Source organism: Pipistrellus kuhlii, unplaced genomic scaffold (genome assembly GCF_014108245.1).
Source record: "Pipistrellus kuhlii isolate mPipKuh1 unplaced genomic scaffold, mPipKuh1.p scaffold_m20_p_14, whole genome shotgun sequence".
NCBI classification, from domain to species: domain Eukaryota; kingdom Metazoa; phylum Chordata; class Mammalia; order Chiroptera; family Vespertilionidae; genus Pipistrellus; species Pipistrellus kuhlii.
In genome coordinates this window covers 2,275,001-2,294,919 of record NW_023425449.1, presented here as the reverse complement: position 1 = coordinate 2,294,919, position 19,919 = coordinate 2,275,001, and the positions used below count along the sequence as shown (strand labels likewise).

The 19,919-nt window shown below is 59.7% G+C and overlaps 2 protein-coding genes across 6 annotated transcripts in view; one reads left to right on the top strand and one right to left on the bottom strand.

Moving 5' to 3' along the window:
- TG (thyroglobulin) overlaps positions 1 to 19,919 on the top strand; it is a 131,951-nt gene that overhangs the window by 77,677 nt on the left and 34,355 nt on the right. The gene's annotated exons all lie outside the window — the stretch shown is intronic.
- SLA (Src like adaptor) overlaps positions 1 to 19,919 on the bottom strand; it is a 43,163-nt gene that overhangs the window by 2,126 nt on the left and 21,118 nt on the right. For 3 of the 5 annotated variants that reach the window (XM_045581288.1, XM_036437533.2, XM_045581289.1), the window contains exons 2-7: positions 16,974 to 17,071; positions 8,570 to 8,669; positions 7,436 to 7,522; positions 6,998 to 7,101; positions 5,064 to 5,195; positions 1,284 to 1,416 (exon numbers count right to left, since the gene is read on the bottom strand). In XM_045581288.1, the coding sequence (XP_045437244.1) occupies positions 1,284 to 1,416; positions 5,064 to 5,195; positions 6,998 to 7,101; positions 7,436 to 7,522; positions 8,570 to 8,669; positions 16,974 to 17,034 (617 nt within the window). In that variant the 5' untranslated portion in view covers positions 17,035 to 17,071. Of the gene's footprint in view, positions 1 to 1,283; positions 1,417 to 5,063; positions 5,196 to 6,997; positions 7,102 to 7,435; positions 7,523 to 8,569; positions 8,670 to 16,973; positions 17,215 to 19,919 lie in introns of those variants that run through there. The other 2 variants (XM_036437532.2, XM_036437534.2) reach the window with 2 other exon arrangements.

Below are 19,919 nucleotides of genomic sequence, written 5' to 3'. Positions count from 1 at the left end.
GAACCACCATTGCCTTCCATGGCTGAAACGTCTCACTGCAAATTGTAATGAGTGTTTTTTGTTTGTTTGTTTGTTTTTGATGATGTTTATAAGAAAGAGCAGTTTTATTTATCTCCCAGTCAACTCTGACTTCTGATTTTTTTAAAAAAATTTTCCAATGGGATGTCTGTTTCAGTATATACCGTATTTTTCGGACCATAAGACGCACTTTTTTTCCCCCAGAAGTGGGGGGGAAAAGTCCCTGCGTCTTATGGTCCAAATATAGCCTACACATATACTTTAAAAAAATTTTTTTTTACTTGCCCGGCTCTGTGTGGTCTCTGTGTGCTTGCCCGGCTCTAAAATGGTTCTAAATGCTGCTGTTTACTTTACAGGGTTGATTACATGTGTTTATGACTGTGATGTTGGGTTTTAATGCACGTAAAATATTTTAGGACACTATTTGTTTCAGAATCTTTTTTTCTTCATTTCCCTTCTCTAAAAACTGGTGCGTCTTATGGTCCGGAGCGTCTTATGGTCCGAAAAATACGGTAATTAATAAAGTAACCCACCAATCAATCTCCACCTATACAAACCCCTAAAATACAATAGCAGACACTCTAAATCCGTGGTCGGCAAACTGCAGCTGGCGAGCCACGCACAGCTCTTTGGCCCCTTGAGTGTGGCTCTTCCACAAAATACCACGGCCTGGGTGAGTCTATTTTGAAGAAGTGACATTAGAAGAAGTTTAAGTTTAAAAAATGTGGCTCTCCAAAGAAATTTCAGTCTTTGTACTGCTGATATTTGGCTCTGTTGACTAATGAATTTGCTGACCACTGCTCTAAATAGATCAGTGGAAAACGCTTTTCCCTTAAAAAAAAAAACAATAACAAAAAAAACGATGCCCCTTTAGGGTTTTGCTGGTGCTGGAACTTTCTGAGGGAGTCTAGAAGAATATTAAATGACACAGGAGTTCTCGGTGTGATCCTCTTCAGGATCCTAACCATTAGGGAAGGGGAAGTGGCCTCTTTCTGCTAGGAAGTGTTCTGCTCACGCCGAATGGGGCTCAGGGCATGTTTGCAGAACTGGGGGGCTGGGGCCCTGCCAGGATGGCGCTAGGGTCGTGGCCCGAGGCTGGGTCTGCCCCCGGGGAACAGAGGGGTTCCGTGGGGTGTGCCCGCCCAGTGTGTCCACCGTCAGGGTCCAGCAGGGCCGGCTGTCACTGGCCACGGGGTTTGTGTGCCAGGCTCACACGCTGGCCCGGGGCGCGCATACGCACACACACACAGCCCCCGGCCCCTCACCTGGACATCTTCCTCCAGTCCAGGGTCTTCTGGCGCAGGGTCACGGGTGACTCGGAGGCCCTCACGGCTGGGGCGGCTGTGCTCTGGGTGAGGCAGGGCGTGGTCAGCACACAGCACAGGCCATCGGCCACCTCTGAGGACAGAGAGACAGCGGGTCAGTGATGCAGGCGCCGCCCCAGCCAGCGCAGGCGTGGGCCTGAGGGTGTGTGTGTGGGGGGGGGGAGGGAGTCCTGGCCCAAGAACAAAAGGAAACTGTACTGAGGAGCAACCCAGGCTCTCAGAGGGTGGCGACCAAGGATGCCCATTCCAGCACTCAGTCTGCCCTTCACCTTGAACTTGAACGCCCACCCACACTGTCCCACACCGAGAAACTCGAGATTGGACCCTGAGGTCAGAGGGGGCTTAATTGCATGTGAATCTGAAATAATTACCTGTCATGGATTGGAAATTGAAATGGCCTCACAGGTGAGGGGGTGACTAGGGGTGAGGGACCGATCAGACACAGTCTTTCCTTAGAGCTTACATCAGGGCGAGGAGGCAAGTTTGGCAACAAGGAAGGGAGGTTGGCCATGAACCCAGCACTGAGCGAGGCCATGTCCTTGAGCCGCCGGCACGGTTGGGCCCGTTTTCGGAATGCGGAGACCGAGGGTCCTGGGGCCAAGTCACAGCGATGTGACCCAACCTGCCGCCTGGACGCTGAGCCAGGCTCTTGTTCCAAGAGCAGCTCGTTGCCCCTGACACAGAGGAGAGAGAGGTCCTTCCTGCCTCTGGGGTCTGGACACAGGCCTCTCCTCCTCCCATCTGTGGAAATCTCTAGAACACTCCCTCAGGCTCTCAGACCTCTCAGCTCCAGCTCGACACTCAAAGGCCCCCGTCCCCTCTGCCTGTCTCTCTGGCCCTAACTGAGGCCTCATTTGTGTCCCACACCCTCTGCCCCCTCAGCCACCACTGCGCGTGGGACACTCAATCGCCAGACGTCTCACATTGGAGCTTTCTGGGTCCTCACCGCCATCCTGTAGGCGGCACTGATCCCCCATTTTATAGATGAGGAAACTGAGGCTTGCAGATGGCAGGTCACTGCCCGCGGGCCCCTGGGAAGTAAGTGCAAGCAGGCCGTGCAGCAGAGCCGCTGTGCAGACCCCGCCGGGCACAGCCACGCTGACGCCGTCCCGAGGAGAAGCCGGCGGGCAGGCGGGTGGGGAAACTGGCCACGCTGCTTCAACCTTGGGGTCCCTAGGAGCCTGGAGCATTTCAGGGTTTCAGTCCCATTTCAGGTACCACAGGGTGAAGCAGACTGCGGCCCGGCTCCTGGTGCAGGCCCACGAGGTGGTGGGGAAGGCTCTGCTCTGTGCTAGTGCTGCTTACAGGTCCTGGGTGAGCCAGGCTGGTGCACTGTCCTGGGTACTTTTGCCTGGTACACAGTCCTGAGTGAGTTTAGTGGTGTACGGTCCCCGGTGAGCCTGGCTGGTGCATGGTCCCAGGTGAGCCTGGCTGATGCACAGTCCTGGGTACTTTTGCCTGGTGCATAGTTCTGAGTACTTTGCCCGGTGCACGGTCCCGGGTATTTTGCCTGATGCACGGTTCCGGGTACTTTGCCTGATGCACGGTTCCGGGTGAGCCTGGAGGTGCACAGGCCTGGGTACTTTGCCTGGTGCATAGTCCTGGGTACTTTGCCTGGTGCATAGTCCCGGGTACTTTGCCTGGTGCACAGTCCCGGGTGAGCCTGGAGGTGCATAGTCCTGAGTACTTTGCCTGGTGCATAGTCCTGGGTACTTTGCCTGGTGCATAGTCCCGGGTACTTTGCCTGGTGCACGGTCCCGGGTGAGCCTGGAGGTGCACAGGCCTGGGTACTTTGCCTGGTGCACAGTCCCGGGTGAGCCTGGAGGTGCACAGGCCTGGGTACTTTGCCTGGTGCATAGTCCTGGGTACTTTGCCTGGTGCATAGTCCCGGGTACTTTGCCTGGTGCACGGTCCCGGGTGAGCCTGGAGGTGCACGGTCCTGGCAAGCCTGTCCGGAAGCCCGTGGACCGCCCTGTCCAGGACATCCTGCCCGGGGCGGCATCCCTCATGCTTGCCTTTGTCTATGCAAAACTTCTGGTCTGCACACCTCGCTATGATTGTCATTAAGAGCCAATACCACAACCAATGTTTACTCAGACCCAGTGCGAGTGCATCGTCTCCAGGACTCCTTCCTCTTTCATTCTTAGCCGAGCCTCTGGGTTTTCGGTGTCACAGAAATAATCCGCGTTTTCTTTTATTCTGTACCCACCGCACGCCAGGCTGGAGCGCCGCGTCACCTCCAGGTGTGATGGCGCTGAGTGATCCACACCCCTGCGGGCGGCAGGCGGGCCGCATCCACCTCCGTGAGCGGGACCTGGGTCCCGCAGAGGCCGAGGGCTTTGTCCCAGGCCTCGCAGCTCCCTCGGGCATCGGAGCGGGGCCCCTGTCTCCCCTGTGACCATGCCTCCTCCATGGCTGCGCGTCTCAGAGGCCAGGGCGAGAGCCCAGCCTCATGGTCTGCTCTTCCTCCTTAAAGGCCCTGCAAGACCCCACACCTAACGGTCCCCAGGGGTCAGGTCCGGCCTGAACCTGGAAGGGGGAGGACACCAGCAAAGGGAAGGCAGCCTCTTCCTTTCCAGTAGCTCAGGGAGGAGGCGGGAGGGGCTGCCCTGGCTACGGGGCAGGAGGAGCTGAGCTCTGCCCTGGAGGCGCCTTCCCAGCGCTTGTGCGCACCAACCCCAGGCATCGCACAGCGTCCCCCAGCAGGGAATCCTCAGCATCCTCCATACACAGGGAAGCAAAGGAGCCCAGCGTCGCATAGCCAGCCCAGGGTGCCCAAAGCTGTGGGATATGAGCGCCAGTTCCACAGCAACTTCCAGAAACCGCCGCCTTTTCACTCTTTCTCCCTTTTCTGAGAAGTAAAATCCTAGCTCCTGACCTGTCCTCTGGGCCTGTCGGTCTCACTCAGCTCTCCTGTCCCATCAACCTCATCAAAACCACGCTCTGTCCCCACCCCCTCAGCGGATGACCCCGTCCTGGTCAGCATGGGTCATTCCAACCCCCGTCCTGGGCCCAGAGAGGCCCTGGGCATGAATGACCGAGCCGTGGCCTCTCAGAGCTCCTTGGGAAGCAGAGCAGAGCAGGGTGAACGCGGCTAACAGGCAGAGCGAGCGGGATTCTACTGACACTTCGTCAAGGAGGGGGGTCCCTGGCCGGTGGGGCTCAGGGGTAGAGCATCGACCTATATGAACCAGGAGGTCAGGGTTCGAGTCCTGGTCAGGGCACATGCCCAGCTTGTGGGCTCTTTGGCCAGTATGGGGCGTGCAGGAGGCCGCCGATAGGTGATTCTCTCTCATCGTGGATGTTTCTGTCTGTCTCTCCCTCTCCCTTCCTCTCTTTGAAATTATTATTTTTTTAAGCATAAAAAGGGAAGGGCTGAGGGCCCAGGAGGAGCCTGCCGAGCAGAAAAGGGGAAACGGGGGGGAGCATTTGCAGAGCAAAGCCCGAGGCCTGCAGCTGCGCAGTCCAGTCGGCGTGAGGAAGTGCGAGCCGCCCGTGGCTGGGAACGCGGGGCCCCCGGCCTCTTTCGTTGACGGGACGGGCAAACTGGAAATTCGCTGTGTTTTCCTGGTGCTCACTACAGGCCGAGCGAGCAGGGAAGGAGCACGTGGAGAAGGCGGGGCGGCAGAGCACAGACCCCCAGGCACCTGAGGGAGGCGCCTCGGGGCAGTGAGCAGGGCGGGGCGTGGGGTGGGGCGTCCGGTGGGCGGCGGCTCTTACCGGAGTAGTGGTTGACCAGGTCCTCCAGGCACTGGAAGGTGAGCCGCGGAGAGATGTAGTACCAGTTGTTGGGCAGCCGGAAGATGCGATAGTGCTTGACCTGCCGGTGCCGCACCGAGAGCGAGTAGAAGCCTGCGGGCCGGGAGGGCGGTCAGGGGCATCCCGGGGGCCCCGAGCCGAGGGCACCCCGCGAAAGGCCACCCCCACCCCGAGGCCGAGGGCCTTTCTCGGCCTGTCCCACGCTGACGCCCAGACGCACAGTCCCGTGTCGGGAGCAGCAGCCACGAGAACCCCGTCTGCGTGGATGTGGCTCACTCTCTCTTTAAAAAAAAAAAAAAAAGCGTTTCATTGGCTTCGGAGAGGCCTGTCTTTGCTCTGTGATGTTCCCACTGGGGGAGCTTCTCTGGGCCGTTGGGCTGTGTGGGGGGTGAGAGTCTGGGTGCCTCCGCTGGGCACCTGGGGCTCCTTGAGTTCGGCCCACATGCCCTCCGGCGCCTCCCCTGTGAGAGGCCTCAGGGCTACGCCCCTGTTTTCCCGGCCCGGCTCCCTCGGACCTGGGCTTGGTGTTCTCAGACACGCGGGAGGGGGGCAGGGAAGACGTTTTTCTGGGTCTCCCCGAGAAACACGGGACCTGTGCTCTCCCCCCTCCAGCAGCCTCAGGGGGGCAGCACCTTACGGCTTAGGGCGAGCAGAGCCTTCACCATGCTCCCCGCCTTGATTTGTCCTCGGGGGGAAGATGGAGAACTGGACTCGGACAATATCTCCATCAATTCCCAGCAAGGCCTGGGGAAACTGAGGCTCAGAGCCCCTAAGTGGCACAGCCGGAGATACGCAGCTCGGTACGGCGACTGGGACCCTGGTCCTGAGCAGGCCTGAGACTGGCCTTCAGAGGGGCGTCCCTCGCTAGGCCCAGGCCCACCCTCTGACTGGACCCGGCATGTGTCTTTCGGTGACCTCAGCGGGGCCTGAAGCTAGGCGATATGGCCCAGGGGCCAGGTGTCAGCTTGCGAGAACTTTACATGCCCGAGGGAGCGGGGCCTGCACCTACCCTGTGGGCCAGCTGCCTGGGGATCTTTTTATTTTTAGAGCAGTGTGCCCCCGGGCTCCCCGCCCACCCTCACCAGCTGGAGGCTCGGGCTCTGGGTCTCCTGCCTCGGGGCCACTGGGACAAGCATCGTCTGGGCTTTGATCTCGCTCTCCGAAAATACCCGCAGAGGCTGGGTGTCCTCCTCCTTGTCAGCAAGGAGCCAGGAACAGGCTGAGAACCCACAAGCGTCTTCTGTGATCCAACAGTTATTGGCATCCTTCCTCAGCCCGGGAGGACCCACACGGAAGGCCCAAGTCTCGCGTCTGCTCACTTACATATGTTCCTCCAGCTGACCCCACCCACGTGATGGTGATGGATAAGGGGGCCTGGGCTTACAGAGGGGGCGTGGCTCCTCCAGCACCCACCCTGCTGGAGCTGGAACTGGGGACCCTGCTCAGAACCCCGGAGCCCTGCTGCGTCGTTCCCGCTGGACGACGTGGTGCATGGGATGTGAGGAGATTGTGCAGATCAGACCAGGGTGTGTGCGGTGTGCATCTGTGGTCCTGCTTCTTGGAGATTTCTGATTCCATTGCTGGGCACAGAGGGAGCTAGCCCTGGGGGTCTCCTGGGCTGTAAGGCCACCACAAGTGTGAGGGGAGGGGTTCCTTCCCATCTCACAGCTGAGAAAATTGAGCGCAGAGATCTGATGCGGGTCCAGGCCCCACGGCCTGTGTCGGCCCCGGGCTTCCATGCAGGCCTCCCCTCCACCTGGGCTGCAGGGAGCTCCCGCCTCGGCCTGATGGGCGCGCTTCGTGGGAGGAGGGAGGTGGCCGGACCATGAACGCGTCGGCCAGGAGCCGAGCCTGCCGGTCTGACCCGAGCGTGGGGAGGTGGGTGGGCCGCTCACCTTTCTTCGTCTCGCTCTCCCGGATCATGAAGGAGCCGATCTTGGTGTCGGGCAGCTGCAGCAGCTCCTCGGCCTTGTCTCTGCCCAGCCCTTCGAACAGCCAGCTGCGGGAGGGAGGCGGCGTGAGTGCCCCGCGCCCTGCCACAGCCCCGGGGGCCAGGAAACTAAGATCGAGGGCCAGGCACGTGCCCTTGACCAGAATAGAACCTGGGATTCAACTGAGCTGGGACTACATCTCGCTTATATGGGCTAGCCCGCAGGGCCCCGTCTCTAGGAACCGGGTGAGAGCAGAAGAGACTTCACCTTCTCCAGCCTAGTGCCCCCACCCCCACCCCACCCCCCGATGTCCACCACCCCAGGCGGGACTCCCTCCACCCAGCGACACGTCGCCGGCATGAACACGGCGCCGTGTGGACGCTGTCCGAGGCGGGCACTCACCCGTGGTACACTCTGGCCACGCATATCCCGGGGATGTAGTTCTCCCGCCCGGTGCTGAGGGAGATGGCTTTCCACCAGCCCCCTTCGCTGCGGGAACAAGAGCGGGGAGGGGAGGGTCAGCGCGAGTGGGCCACACCAAGGCAGGAATGAACAGAGCCGTTGGATCTAACCCGGACTCGCACGAGGCCACCTTGTTCTTTAAGATCTTTCATGGGCCACGTTGACCCAAATGAGTCCATATGGAAACTTAGTTTTTAAGTACCTCCTCCCCGCCCCCCCACATTCCAAGCTAATTAGGAAATCGTCCCACGTGCAGGCGATAGGCACAGAGATCGGAAGCTGAGGTTTCCAGCCGACATTCCACAGTCAGAGGCTGTTTGTACGTCAGCGAGTGCCTGATGGAGGCCCTGGGGTAGAACCAGGACGCTTCCTCCGTCTGTGGCCACGAGGACTGAGATAGAGGGGAGTAGAGCCCCTGTTTGTTCCAGAGCAGGGATGGGGAACGTCCGGCCCGCGGGCCGTGTGAGGCCTGAGAAATCACATGGTCTGGCCCTGCCAAGGCGTGAGGGGTGAGTTAACGAAATGTCTGACCCCGTACAGCAGGCTGATGTGTAAGTCGATACATTCGTATGGCCCTCGAATGATGCTATAAACATCCGAATGGCCCTGGGCAGGAAAAGGGCTCCCCGCCCCTGTTCTGGAGACTATTTCCAACCAGGGAGCGACAACAGGGCAGAAGGCCATACTGTGCGTATCCTCAGAGGTTTCCCCGGGCCCCCGGGCCTTCCTTCCTGGGCCTGCACCTGCCTATGTGATATCAACTGCACCCGTGCTGGGAGCTGAGATGGATACGATAAAAGACCTCAGAAACGGCCGAGGAATCTGCATTGTCAACCGGGAGGCAATGGGGAGCCACGGGAGGTGTGAGAGCACAGGCAGCATGCGGGGGCGGGGGGGTGGGGAGGTGGAGCAGGAAGGCCTTCTGTAAGGGCCAGTGTCTCACTTCACTTCAGGACCAGGGCTCATAGGGAACTTCACGGCTACAGCTGGAGCCTAACCACGGCCCCCCAATCGAGTTCATCCTTCCTTTTTTTTGGGGGGGGGGGCGTTGTAAAGGTTTGAAAGCTAACTCACTCAGAAATCACACGCAGCTTCTCCCCTCGGCGAAATATTGGGGGGCTGATGTCAGGAGATGGGTAATCGGTCAGCACGGCCAGGAAGTCGCTCTCCACCCCTGAGGAAACAGGAAAAGAGTTTGTTGGTTTTGTGTGTTTGTTGTTTAGTTTTGTTTTGTTTTGTTGTTTTTTACAAGGAGCTAGAACAAGGTCCTGGGAGGCGCGGGTACAAGGATGAGTCCTTCTCGGGGGCTTTTCAGCTGGAGATGCCTCACTTATTTTGCAGTAGCAATGTATACAGTCGGCGCTCCTCTCTTCCGTAGGTGCTTGAGGGTACGTACCCTGAGGGGCAGGCAGGGCCTACCGCCATTCTCATGCCTGCCTGGTCTCGGCTCTTCTCATCTGAGAGGAGGGACCCAGAGGCCATGAGACCCGCCATCAGGGTCTGCCCACTGTCTACTGCTGCATGCGATCTCAGCCAGTCCCAGCGCGCCTGCTAGACCCATCTCCCACCTTTCGCATGGGCTACGCTTCCTCCTCGCAGGGCCCTTAGGCGGTGAGATGGAAGCACTTGGCAGCCCTTGTAAGGGAAAAGGCCTCTCCCATCACCTCTGCTCCCTGCCACTGCCTCCAGGGGCTCTCTGGGCCTTGGGGGCCCTGCATTTATAACATCGAGGTGACGATGTTGGAGGGTCGGCCACTTGAGTTCTGAGGACCCAGCAGAACCGGAAAACACGAACTCCGAAACTCAGAAAAGCACCTCTTCTTTGAGAATACGAGGCACGGCGTTAGGGAGCTAGTTAATAGGGACTTCGGTGGGAGGGGGGAGGAGAAATTACGTCCTTTTCGTCGAATGTGACTCACGGCGGCCCGAGTCCTCGAAAGGGAAGTAATTCCGTAGGCACTGTGAGAGGAAAGCACGCTGTCTGGGTCACACAGGGACAGCTTACTGTCGGGGGATGAGAGATCCGGCGATACGATATGGATTTGCTTGTTACCAGTAAGCAAAATCCTTGTTTCACAGCCTGAGCCATTTTTTTTTAACAATAGTCTACTTTTTATTGATTTCAGGAAGGAAGGGGATGGAGAGGGAGATAGAAACATCAATGATGAGAGAGAGTCATTGATTGTCTACCTCCTGCTGGGGATCGAGACCTCTATTGGGCATGTGCCCTGACCAGGAATCAAACTGTGACCTCCTGAGTCACAGTTCCATGCTCAACCACCGAGCCACACCGGCTGTCGCGATTTGCCTTAATTGCAGGTGCAGGGTAATATTTGCAGTGCCTGACACATCAACAAACATAGTGATTGTTTGCTAGGACGCTTTATCACTTCGTCTACTGGCCGGCCATCAGAACTCAAAACTGGGGGCAATGTACGTATTTCCTCATTCGTCGTCAGTGACTCGCTAAGTGACTTCGCGGGTAAGCACAGTTGTACACGGAAAGCCAAGGCTTCCTGCTCGGATGGAGCTCAGTTCTAGGGAATACACAAGTGAGGAGACTCGGAGGATCCAGCACTGGGCATGGCAGCCGGGCTGGCCCAAACAGGCCACTCTCTTGGACCCAGACCCCCCCACGCTGGGACTGCTGGACACTGCCCTCACAACTCATACGTCCTAGAGCAGTGGTGGGCAAACTCATCAGTCCACAGAGCCAAATACCAACAGTACAACGACTGAAATTTCTTTGGAGAGCCAAATTCTTTAAACTTAAACTTCTTCTAACGCCACTTCTTCAACATAGACTCGCCCAGGCCGTGGTATTTTGCGGAAGAGCCACACTCAAGGGGCCAGAGAGCCCCATGTGGCTCGAGAGCCGCGGTTTGCAGACCACTGACCTATTCCACTGCCAAGGCTCGTTCGACAACGGCAGCATGTCAGATGGAGAGCTGCCACTGAGACAGGGCAGAGTCCATAGGGCCCTGCCTGCTCTGCATTTGCGTCTGTATGTAAGTTCAAGTAAGTTTAAGGGGCCAAAGAGCTGCATGTGGCTCGTGAGCCGCAGTTTGCCGAACACAGTCCTACAGTCCGGGACTAGCCAAGTCCAAGGAGAGCTTAGGAGACAGAGTGGGTATGAAAGACGAAGGAGGGTCTGACTTGTTTGCCAACCGACCGATGAGTCAGAAGCAAGTGTCATGGGGAAACAGCTCCGTGAAATGTACTGTCACTTGGGGAAACTGAGATGCAGAGTGAACGACTCCCGGTGTCAGATGGAAACCAAAAGTGACTCACGGCGGCCCGAGTCCCCGAAAGGGGGTCAGGGCCCGTGACAGGGAGACGCATGTCCACTCTCTGTGACCTTAACAGAGAGTGCCACAGCCTGTGCCACGGCCTGTGCCACGGCCTGTGCCACGGCCTGTGCCACCGCCTGCGCGTCAGCCCTGGGGCCCGGGCTCTGACCTCAGAGTCCTGACTGAGCTGGGAGAGAGCACCACCCTCCTTCCTCGCCGTAAAAACAAAACCGGGTAGAAACTGAAACAGGAGCACAACCCCGTCACAGGAACAACGGCCTCAAAGCCGGGAACGCGGGCTCGGGCGGAGTTTCCATTGCGCCAGAGCACAGGTGAGCTTCCTGCGGCGTTTCCGCACCGGCTCACCGTGGCCGGGAAATCTCTCCCGGGCTTTTGCCCTCGCCCGGCCCTCTGAAGAGCTAGCTCGGCCTCATCACCAGCATCGGAACAACCAAAGACGCGCTGGAGAAGGCGCTGGAGAAGGTGCCGGCCTTAGGTCAGCTCTGACCACAGGGAGGTGGTTCCGAACGCCATCCCACGCCAGCGTCCCGCCTATGTCACCCCCGAGCTCTGGTCCCTGCAGTGAAATAAGTGCAACTAGGACAGTGGTTGGCAAACTCATTCATCCACAGAGCCAAACATCAACAGGACAGCGATTGAAATCTCTTTGGAGAGCCACATTTTTTAAACTGAAACTTCTTCTAACACCACTTTTTCAAAATAGACTCTCCCAGGCCATGGTATTCTGTGGAAGAGCCACACTCAAGGAGCCCAAGAGCCGGGTGTGGCTTGCGAGCCGCAGTTTGCTGACCACTGAACTAGGACATTTAAATTTGCTCCTGAAGTTAAAGTGTATTGTCAGGTGCTGCTGTCCCCTCACCCCCACAACCCCCTGGCTGTATGGAGAGCCCAGTGTTAGAATTGAATGAGATTGAGGGGTGTCTTATTGAAGGGGCGCTGAGGAAGGCGGCGGGAACATTGCAGACCTAAGATAAGGAAACAGATGACAGGGCGAAACCCGCGCAAGGCCTGCAAAGAGAATCCCGGGGCGGGTTTTCAGAAGCGCGAGTGGGCTTGGGGTTCACCCATTCCCGCCCTACAGCTGGCCCCCGCCCTCAGACTGGGTCGGGACCCAGGAGCCTGCTCAGCCAGGGGCAGCTGGTACCAGGTCTGTGCGATGGGACGGAGTCCTCATTCAATAAACCCCAAACCCACAGCAGGCAAGAGCACCCCACATTTTCCAACGACGCTGAGCCGTGTACATTGGAACATGTTCTCATCCGCCCCAAACAAGCTCCACTTGGTGAGAACCGAAGACGAAATTCAAAAGAACAAACGTCATTTCTGCGGAGAACCCGCCTCAGAAATGAGTCAGACCCAACAACACGCGCAAACGGGTAAAAATGGGAAATGAAGCCAGAGACGGACGGGGGCCCAGGCAGAACTCGCCGGCCACAGAGGGGACTTGGTCAAAGAGGACAGGCCCCCTTTTTATGGCCTATCCCCCCGCCCCCCCCCTTAAAGTATCGCCATTTTTTTTTTTTTTTTTAACACTGAAAACTTTTTAGCCGCTCTCCTTTATAAGCATCGAGCAGACCCGGCATCTGCCACATCAGATGCTCCGTAAGGAACATACGTTCTGATGTTAAGGGGGGGAAACCGAGGCAGGCAAGCTGGAACAGCACGCTGGGGGCGATGAGGACCGTTTGTAAGGCCATGGCCCTGTGGCTCTCCCCGGCAGGTAATTGCCTGGTTCCCCAGGGGACCGCTTCGTCCTCCACAGGCTGGAACAAGTTATTAAAAGGAGGCTCCTGAGATGGCACGGCGGCTCGGTGTGGCTGGTGGGCCAGGAGCTAACCCCAGTGGTTTCAGTTTCTGCTTAGACACCTTTTCTTTATAAAATATACTTAGATTGATTTCAGCGAGAAAGGAAGAGGGGGGAAAGAGAGATAGAAACATCCATGACAAGAGAGAATCATGGATCGGCTGCCTCCTGGGGCTTGAGCCCACTATAAGGGCATGCACCCTTGACCGGAATTGAACCCGGGACCCTTCAGTCTACAGGCTGACGCTCAATCAGCTGAGCCACACCAGCTAGGGCTGATTTTAGATCCTGAGTCACTCCCAAGGCCACGGCCTGCAGAGGGGTCAAAGCAGGCCTTGCCTTTCGTCTCTTTGACAGGAAATACATATCCATACAACTAGCCAATCAGACAGGGCTGGGCACACTGGCCTGACAGAAGGCCCTCCCAGTCCTGGGAGTCCCCACAGGACACAGGTTACACCCGTGGGTCTGTATTGTGGGCTGGAAAGGGAGACGCCGTGGCCCAGGCCTTGTGTGTCTCTCTGCCAGATGGGCACCTGGGCCCTGAGCAGCCCCGGAGGCTCTGAGATGTTGCTGTTGCGTGGAGACTCCCCTGAGGACACATCGTCGGGAAAGCGAGTGTCGGTCCCGGTCCAGGTGACACCACCTGGAACCAGCTCTGCCTCCACCACCAGCTCGGTCACAGCCCGTACCACCTGCCCTGCTGCTTGCTGAAGGATGTGTTTCTCCATCTCAGCTCACTGACAACTCTGTTAGTCCCCCTCCGAGCGGTGCAGACCCTGCATCTGATGGACAGGTGCGTGCTCCTGTGGCAGCCATGATCGTCCAACCAAGGGTGTGCGGTCCTGTCCCACCTCAGCTTGTCTCCGGGGCCAGCAAGGGGTCCCAGCAAAGGTCTGTGCAGGTTCCAGCCTGAGGCACCCCTCCCGGGGGTCCCGGCATGGCGGTGACCATGCTCTTCCGCACTGGAGAGAGCACCAGGCCTCCGCGCAGGCCCGTCCCTGTCCTCTCGGGGGCCCGTGAGGTCTGGGCGAGGGAGGGACTCAGGCCGCCAGCTGCCCCCTTCTGAGCGGCGTGGCCTCAGGCGTGGAGCTGAACCTTCCCGTGTTTCGGCTTCCTCAGAGTGGAGGCGACGCTAACTGGTTCTGTGCAGGGCCGTCCTTGACAGGTGCAAAGCACACGGAATCGTGTCTGGCACCAACTAATTATTTCCGCTTCACAAATGAGGACAGGGAACCCCATGGAGACCCGCTGAGGTAGCTCACTTCTGGTCTCGTGTGTGTGTGTGTGTGTGTGTGTGTGTGTGTGTGTGTGTGTGTGTACAGGCAGGACTGGAAGCCAGCTCTGTTTTCTGCAAGCTCTGAGTGCACAATGCCGAGGGGGTGGGGCTTAGGGGGTAGGGGGGAGAGGATAGGGGCTTGTAAGCAGTTAGGTGCGTGGCTCCGCCCACCATTGCTGGATTCTGAAGAGCAGGTCTTGGGGGGCACAGGCAGGAAGTGCATTTGCTGACTTCCCAGGGGCACGTGGCAGGCAGGCGGGAGACCCTCACAGAGAGGTGCCAGACTGGGTCTGAGACTTCCTGCCTCCCTCCTCCCCCCTGCCTGAGCCCCACCCACCCCTTTTTCCACCCGGGCAGGGCCGGGTGCTATGTAAATGCGCCGCTTAGCATTGTTTCCATCCCCGCAGAGGGGTCTGTGGGAGCTCACTTCAGATCAGGGCGACGAGGGAGGAAGTGAACAGGGGGGGAGATCTCGCGATGCGACTGAGTCCCCCCTGAGGGTGGCAAAGTGCGTCTCCCCACTCCACGGCGTGCCCAGGCCTGGGTCAGTCTGCGCCGCCGTCTGGGTGTGACCCAGAGCAGGGGTGGAACCTGTGCACCAGCGTGGAGAAGGGGAGCTCTGGGGCATGATTTGAAAACAAGCCGCCGACTCCTCGAAAACTTTTGGGGGGATGGCCATTCCACCCAGCTTGGTGCAACCAGATAACCCCAAGCAGAGTTTATATAAACAGCGATACCCCTCCTCAGGCCACGCCAGGGGACAATGCCAGAAGCTCAGCGAGGTCATCAGCCTCTGAGACCGGCCCGACTTCCCTCCGTCCCGCTGCCTCTGGGACGCGGTGGCTCTTTCTCTGGGAACAAGGCTGATGGGGAATGGCCTGTGAAGCTCCGGGCGGGGAAAGCCGGGGGCTCAGCCAGCCCCGGCGTGGGGGCTGCACGGGCGCCTGGAAGCTCAGAAAACGCTTTTGTCTGGGCGCCCACCGCTGGCCTCCTGGGGGGTCTCTGTGCTCGGCGCTCCACCCCTCACAGCAAGGCAGGCCAGAGGGGACATGTGGGCACTGAAGCAGCCCCTTTCCCCCTCGGTCTCCGGCCTGGGAGACGCCCCAATGAGCTGGCCTGGGTGTGAGGGGGTGCGTGCTGGGTGAAAGCCCGCGCCCCAAGCTGCACTGGGACAGACGCTAATGAATGCAGCGTTGGGCACCCCTCCTCTCCCTGGTCCTCGGGGCTGTCAGAGAAAAGAGGAAACCGAGCTACGGCCGCTCTCTGGGGGGACTTTTCAGGGGTGGGGGGGATGGAAAAGCCACCCGCCAGCCCTTGATGTGGTTGCCTGGGTTACACACCGGGCACGACCTGGGGAATTCTCTGCCCCGGGGGGTGCAGGGCTGGGGAGACCCCTGCACCTCCTCTCTGGAGGTGACCACCCACCCACACGGTGGAAACAGAGACACTTATTCCACGGCCATTTGCATGTCAGAGTCGGAGGCAAATGAGCCCGTCTTCGGAGGCCCCTGTTTTCATGGGGCGTGCTCAAGCGTGAGGCCCCGTGGCCCCAGGGCGCAAGGTGACAGGACAGATGGATGGGGGGGGGGGCGGAGAAGGATTGTGCCTCCTGGGGGCGGGGTGCCTCCTGGGCTGGCCGGGGCTTCTGCATTACATGACCGTTCTCTAGAAGCGGCCGTGACCCGGGAGGAAGTGCGGCTGAGCTTTTGGAGAAGTCGGGAGGAGAAGTCGGGAGGAGGAAGCGCGTTCCCAGCAGCGGCCTGCACGGCCGGAGCGCTGCACGGAGGCAGGGCCGCGGCTCAGCCCGGTGCACGCGCGCTGCTCCCCCTGTCACCTGCTCCCGGCTTTGTCCCGGGGACGGTGCTTTCCCCTCTTAGGTTTGGGGGGGGACGACAATCACCCGGCTAGAAAGAAGGGTCCCCAGAGTGGCCTGCACCTGACTGGAGTGGGGAGCAGGGCCTCCATGGGCAGGGATGCCTGGGGAGCCGGGGGGGGGGGGCGCGTGCAGAACTGGGGTGCCTGCACTGTGGACGAAGCGAGGAGGCTGCCTTTGGGAGGGGTCACAGAAGTGATGGAGTGAGCAGGAGGCCGAGGCAGGGCAGAGACCTGGCTGTGTCCACGCTCACGGTGGGCTGCAGCGTGGCAGCCATGCCAGTGGCACCTGTGCCTGTGGCCTTTGCCTGGCGCCGTGATGCAGGGGGGCCGAGGGCACCAGGGGCGGCCCTCCCTGGGATGGAGGGAGGCTGGGTCCGAGTGCCGAGATGGAAAACGGGAGGTGGACGTGTCCCGAGGTCTCCGGGGACCGAGCCTGGGGTCACGGATAGGATGGCCTGGCCCCCTGACCATCCCTTCCCCAGCTACAGAGGGCGCCCCGCCCGGACCGGAAGCCAGGCTGCACTGCCGGAGGCGCTGGCACCCTGGGCCCGAGCCGCCCGCCTTGCTCTCCGCCGTGGCGCTCGGAGCCCGGCTCCACTGGCAGCGCTGCAAACGCCGGCCTCTGTCGTCCCCGATTCACCTGGGACCTGGTGCCCTCCCCCGAGAGTTCCGTTACTCTCAGGAAGGCTGCCCAGGGCCAGCGTCTGGCTTCATCCAGTGGCACTCCCAAAGGCCCCGGCAGAGCGCGGGAAGACGCAGCCTGTGCCCATGACACTGTGGTGCCCATGGCAGTGTGGTGCGGCTCTAAGGCAGGGGTATGGTGATCGAGGGCCTGGGTTTCAGAATTAGACCAGCCAGTGGGACGTCCGAGTCCACAAACACCTCTCACCCCATTTGGGGGCCCGCAAGTTCTGCACCTACAGAGGGAGCCGGCCCTTCTGGGAGATGCTGGCCAATCCGCCCCCTCCGGGCAGCCCCTGCCCTGTCTCCTTTACCATTTAACATTCACAACAAGCAGAGAGAGAGAGAGAGAGAGAGAGAGAGAGAGAGAGAGAGAGAGAGAGAGAGAGAGAGAGATGGGATCTGGGACTCCCAGGGACGCCAGGGCCCTGTTTCAGCCATGACCAGCATCCCCCACCACCCTGTCCGTGCCCATGCCAGGCTCTCCCGGGAGAGGGCCCAGCCTCGCACCCAGGACGCCGGACTTACCGTCGGAGCAGGGCGGAGGCCTCTCGGGCGGCGCCGGGCCGGATCGCACGCTGTTGCCCATGTCTCTGGCTCCCCGGGCGGCGGCCGACGCGCGGAGCCTGCGGCACAGGGGGGACACACGGAGCGTCAGCCAGGCGCCCAGCCCCCGGGGCGGGGAGTGGCCCAGCTCGGGGTACATGGCACCTCCTGGGCCAGGCGGCTCTGGTCCTGAGAGGAGGCTGTTCTTACGAGATCCGTGAATGCTGGGTACGTGTGTGCAGCCCCGAGCCCTTTTATCGAGGGAACGGCAGAGAGAAACCACAGAGAGGGAAGTCGCTGCAAACGCTGCTGTTGGTGGCGGCGAAAGTTTCCATTCCCCGCGCCCCGGGCGGGTGGCAGGACGCTGCCAGGCTGTTTGTGTGCGGCTGAGGGGGTCACGTGGCCTCGGGGCCCTCTCCTCTCAGGAGCCCTGGCCCCGGCTCCCGGGAACCCAACCGGGGGGCAGAACTGCACACACAGGGCCTCTGACCCCCAAAGGGCCCCGGGGAGGGCGCCTCTGCCCTCGCCCCCTCTTCTGCGCGCGTTTCTCAGCCTGCTCCCTCGCCCAACACACAGGAAACAGGGAACACTTCACCCCTGGGCTCTTGAAAAGCTGGTTTTTAATGACAGCGGACACGTACAGTAGCGTGTCGGTTTCAGGCATGGTGCTTAGGCAGGTACCAACCTTACGAAGGGGTCGCCCTGGTAACGCACATGGTGTTGTGCTACGATGGACTGTATTCCCTACGCGGTGCTTTACACCCCCCCCCTCCCGGGGGTGTTTTTATACCCAGGACTCGTTAATCCCGTCCCCTGTTCACCAGCCCCGCCCCCCGCCCGCCTGGCGGCCGGGGGTTCCTTCTGGGTGTGTGTGGAGGGAGTTCGTTTTGTTTTGTTTTTTTTGTTCATTTTGCTCTTGAGATCCCGCCTCTCGGTGAAATCACACGCCGTGTGCCTTTCTCTGTCTGACTGATCTAGCTCAGCGTCATACCCTCTAGGTCCGCTATAGTGTGGCAAAGGCAGCATTTCGTTGTTATGGTTGAGTAATATTCCAGTGCATGGATTTCACGGTAAATGTCTCACTGTGTTTATTATCATTATTGTTAGTAGTAGTATTGTCAAGTCCCTACATCCTCGCCGCCCTCACCCCCTTGTTCAGCGAGGGAAGCTGCAGCTCAGGGAGGGTCAGGGGCTTGTCTGAGGTCACCCAGCACGGAGCCATGGTGCTGGGCTTTAGTCCCTCGCGCTAAGTCTGCGGTGTGCTCCGTGGGGCTCCGGCTCGGGCTCAGAATATGGGCATGTCCATGGCCTCTCCTGCCTGCCTGAGGGGCAATGACAACAAAACGGCCTTGGGCTATGGCTGCGACGTGAGCAGGTAAAGCAGGTGAAACGCCTCAGAGTGTGGAATTCCAGGCCAGGTGCTGCCATGCAGGTGCCTGTCCCGATTGTCCCAGTGATGGCTCATGTGTTCGCCCTGTGGGCCCTCCTGTGAGGACTTTAGGAGGGACTGAGATGACCGCGGAGCAAAGCTGTCCCCCCCTCCCCCCCCCCGCTGCCCGAAGCGCCGATGCCATGCCCCAGAGCTTGCCTGTCTCCTGGGGACAGAGGAGACTCGATGGGGCAAGGCCTTCAGAGGGCCTCGGAGGCCTGCACCACTTCCTGGTTGTGTGGGGAGGAAGGGAGAGGCAGGTTCCCTCCTATGTTCCCCGTGCCTTCCTGGAGCCCAGCCGTCAGCCCAGGCCTCAGCCTCCCACCGTCATGGCCAAGGCCACTGGGCTGCTGGAGGGAGCTCCCAGGACCGGCTGCGGGGGTGAGGGGGGGAGAGGGTGCCTTCAGGGCCTTTGTGTAGAGATGACCTTGAACCGTGTGAGCCTCCCTTGTCTCTCTCTCTCTCTCTCTCTCTCTCTCTCTCTCTCTCTCTCTCTCTCTCTGTCTCTCTCGTGTTCCCACATTGCAGAGCACAGCACTATCACCCACTCTCCTGACAATGTCCCCTGTGTCCTGCAGTCGGAACACGGGGTCAAGGACCAGCTAGGACAGGGGTTGTGCCTTCAACCCTCTCCTAGTGCCCATCGCCCAGGCCTCCCAGGGCCCATCCTCGGCCTGTCTTCCCTTCCCTCCCGCTCCATGTCCTCCTCCGTCCTCCATCCTCCATCCTCCCTTCACATCCCGCCTCCAGCAAGCCACCAGGAAAAGTCTTGGTCACTCACCAGCAGAACTGAATCCTTACTGCACCCCCCTCCACACACACACACACACACACACACACACGCAATAACCTTGTTAATTACCAAACATTCCTGGGAGTTTTGGAGGGATTCATGGAATCCAGTACAGGAAATTTAAAAACAGATGTGAAATGCACGTTTTCCAGGTGGGAAAACTAGGGACCCTCCAAGCAAAGACATGTACCCAACGTCTTGAGGCGAGGAGGGGGGTGCGGTGGGTCCCAGTACCCGTGTTCTCCTCCCGTGACCCTCGCCCTCTCCCTGCCTCCATGAGCCAGCGGGCCTGCAGGGCAGGCCGGGCTGGGCTCCACGCCCACCGCTGTGCCCGCTGGTCCAGAAAACCCTTCGGCTTCCCCGGCCCCCTCGTGGTCTGCTCACCAGCTCCCCCTCACCCAGGAAGGAGTTAAACACCCCCGAAAGGGGCAGTTATTATTGTAGGAGAACGAAAAGTGCCCCGAGAGTGGGAGCCGCTCTCCCCAATGAGATGGCTGCACCAGCTGACTGAATGGGTAACGGTTTTAAGCAGAAGCTGGCGGTGGGCAAGGGTGGGCAAAGGTGGGAGCCATAATTGCTTCTAGGAACAGCAAGGAGAGGGCACAAGAGAAATGAGCTCGTCAGCGTCGGCGCCGGCGGTTCCTAATTCCCTCCCCCTCCTCCCGGTGACGGCCAAGGGCCAGAACCAGGGCCGGTCCTCGCCTCT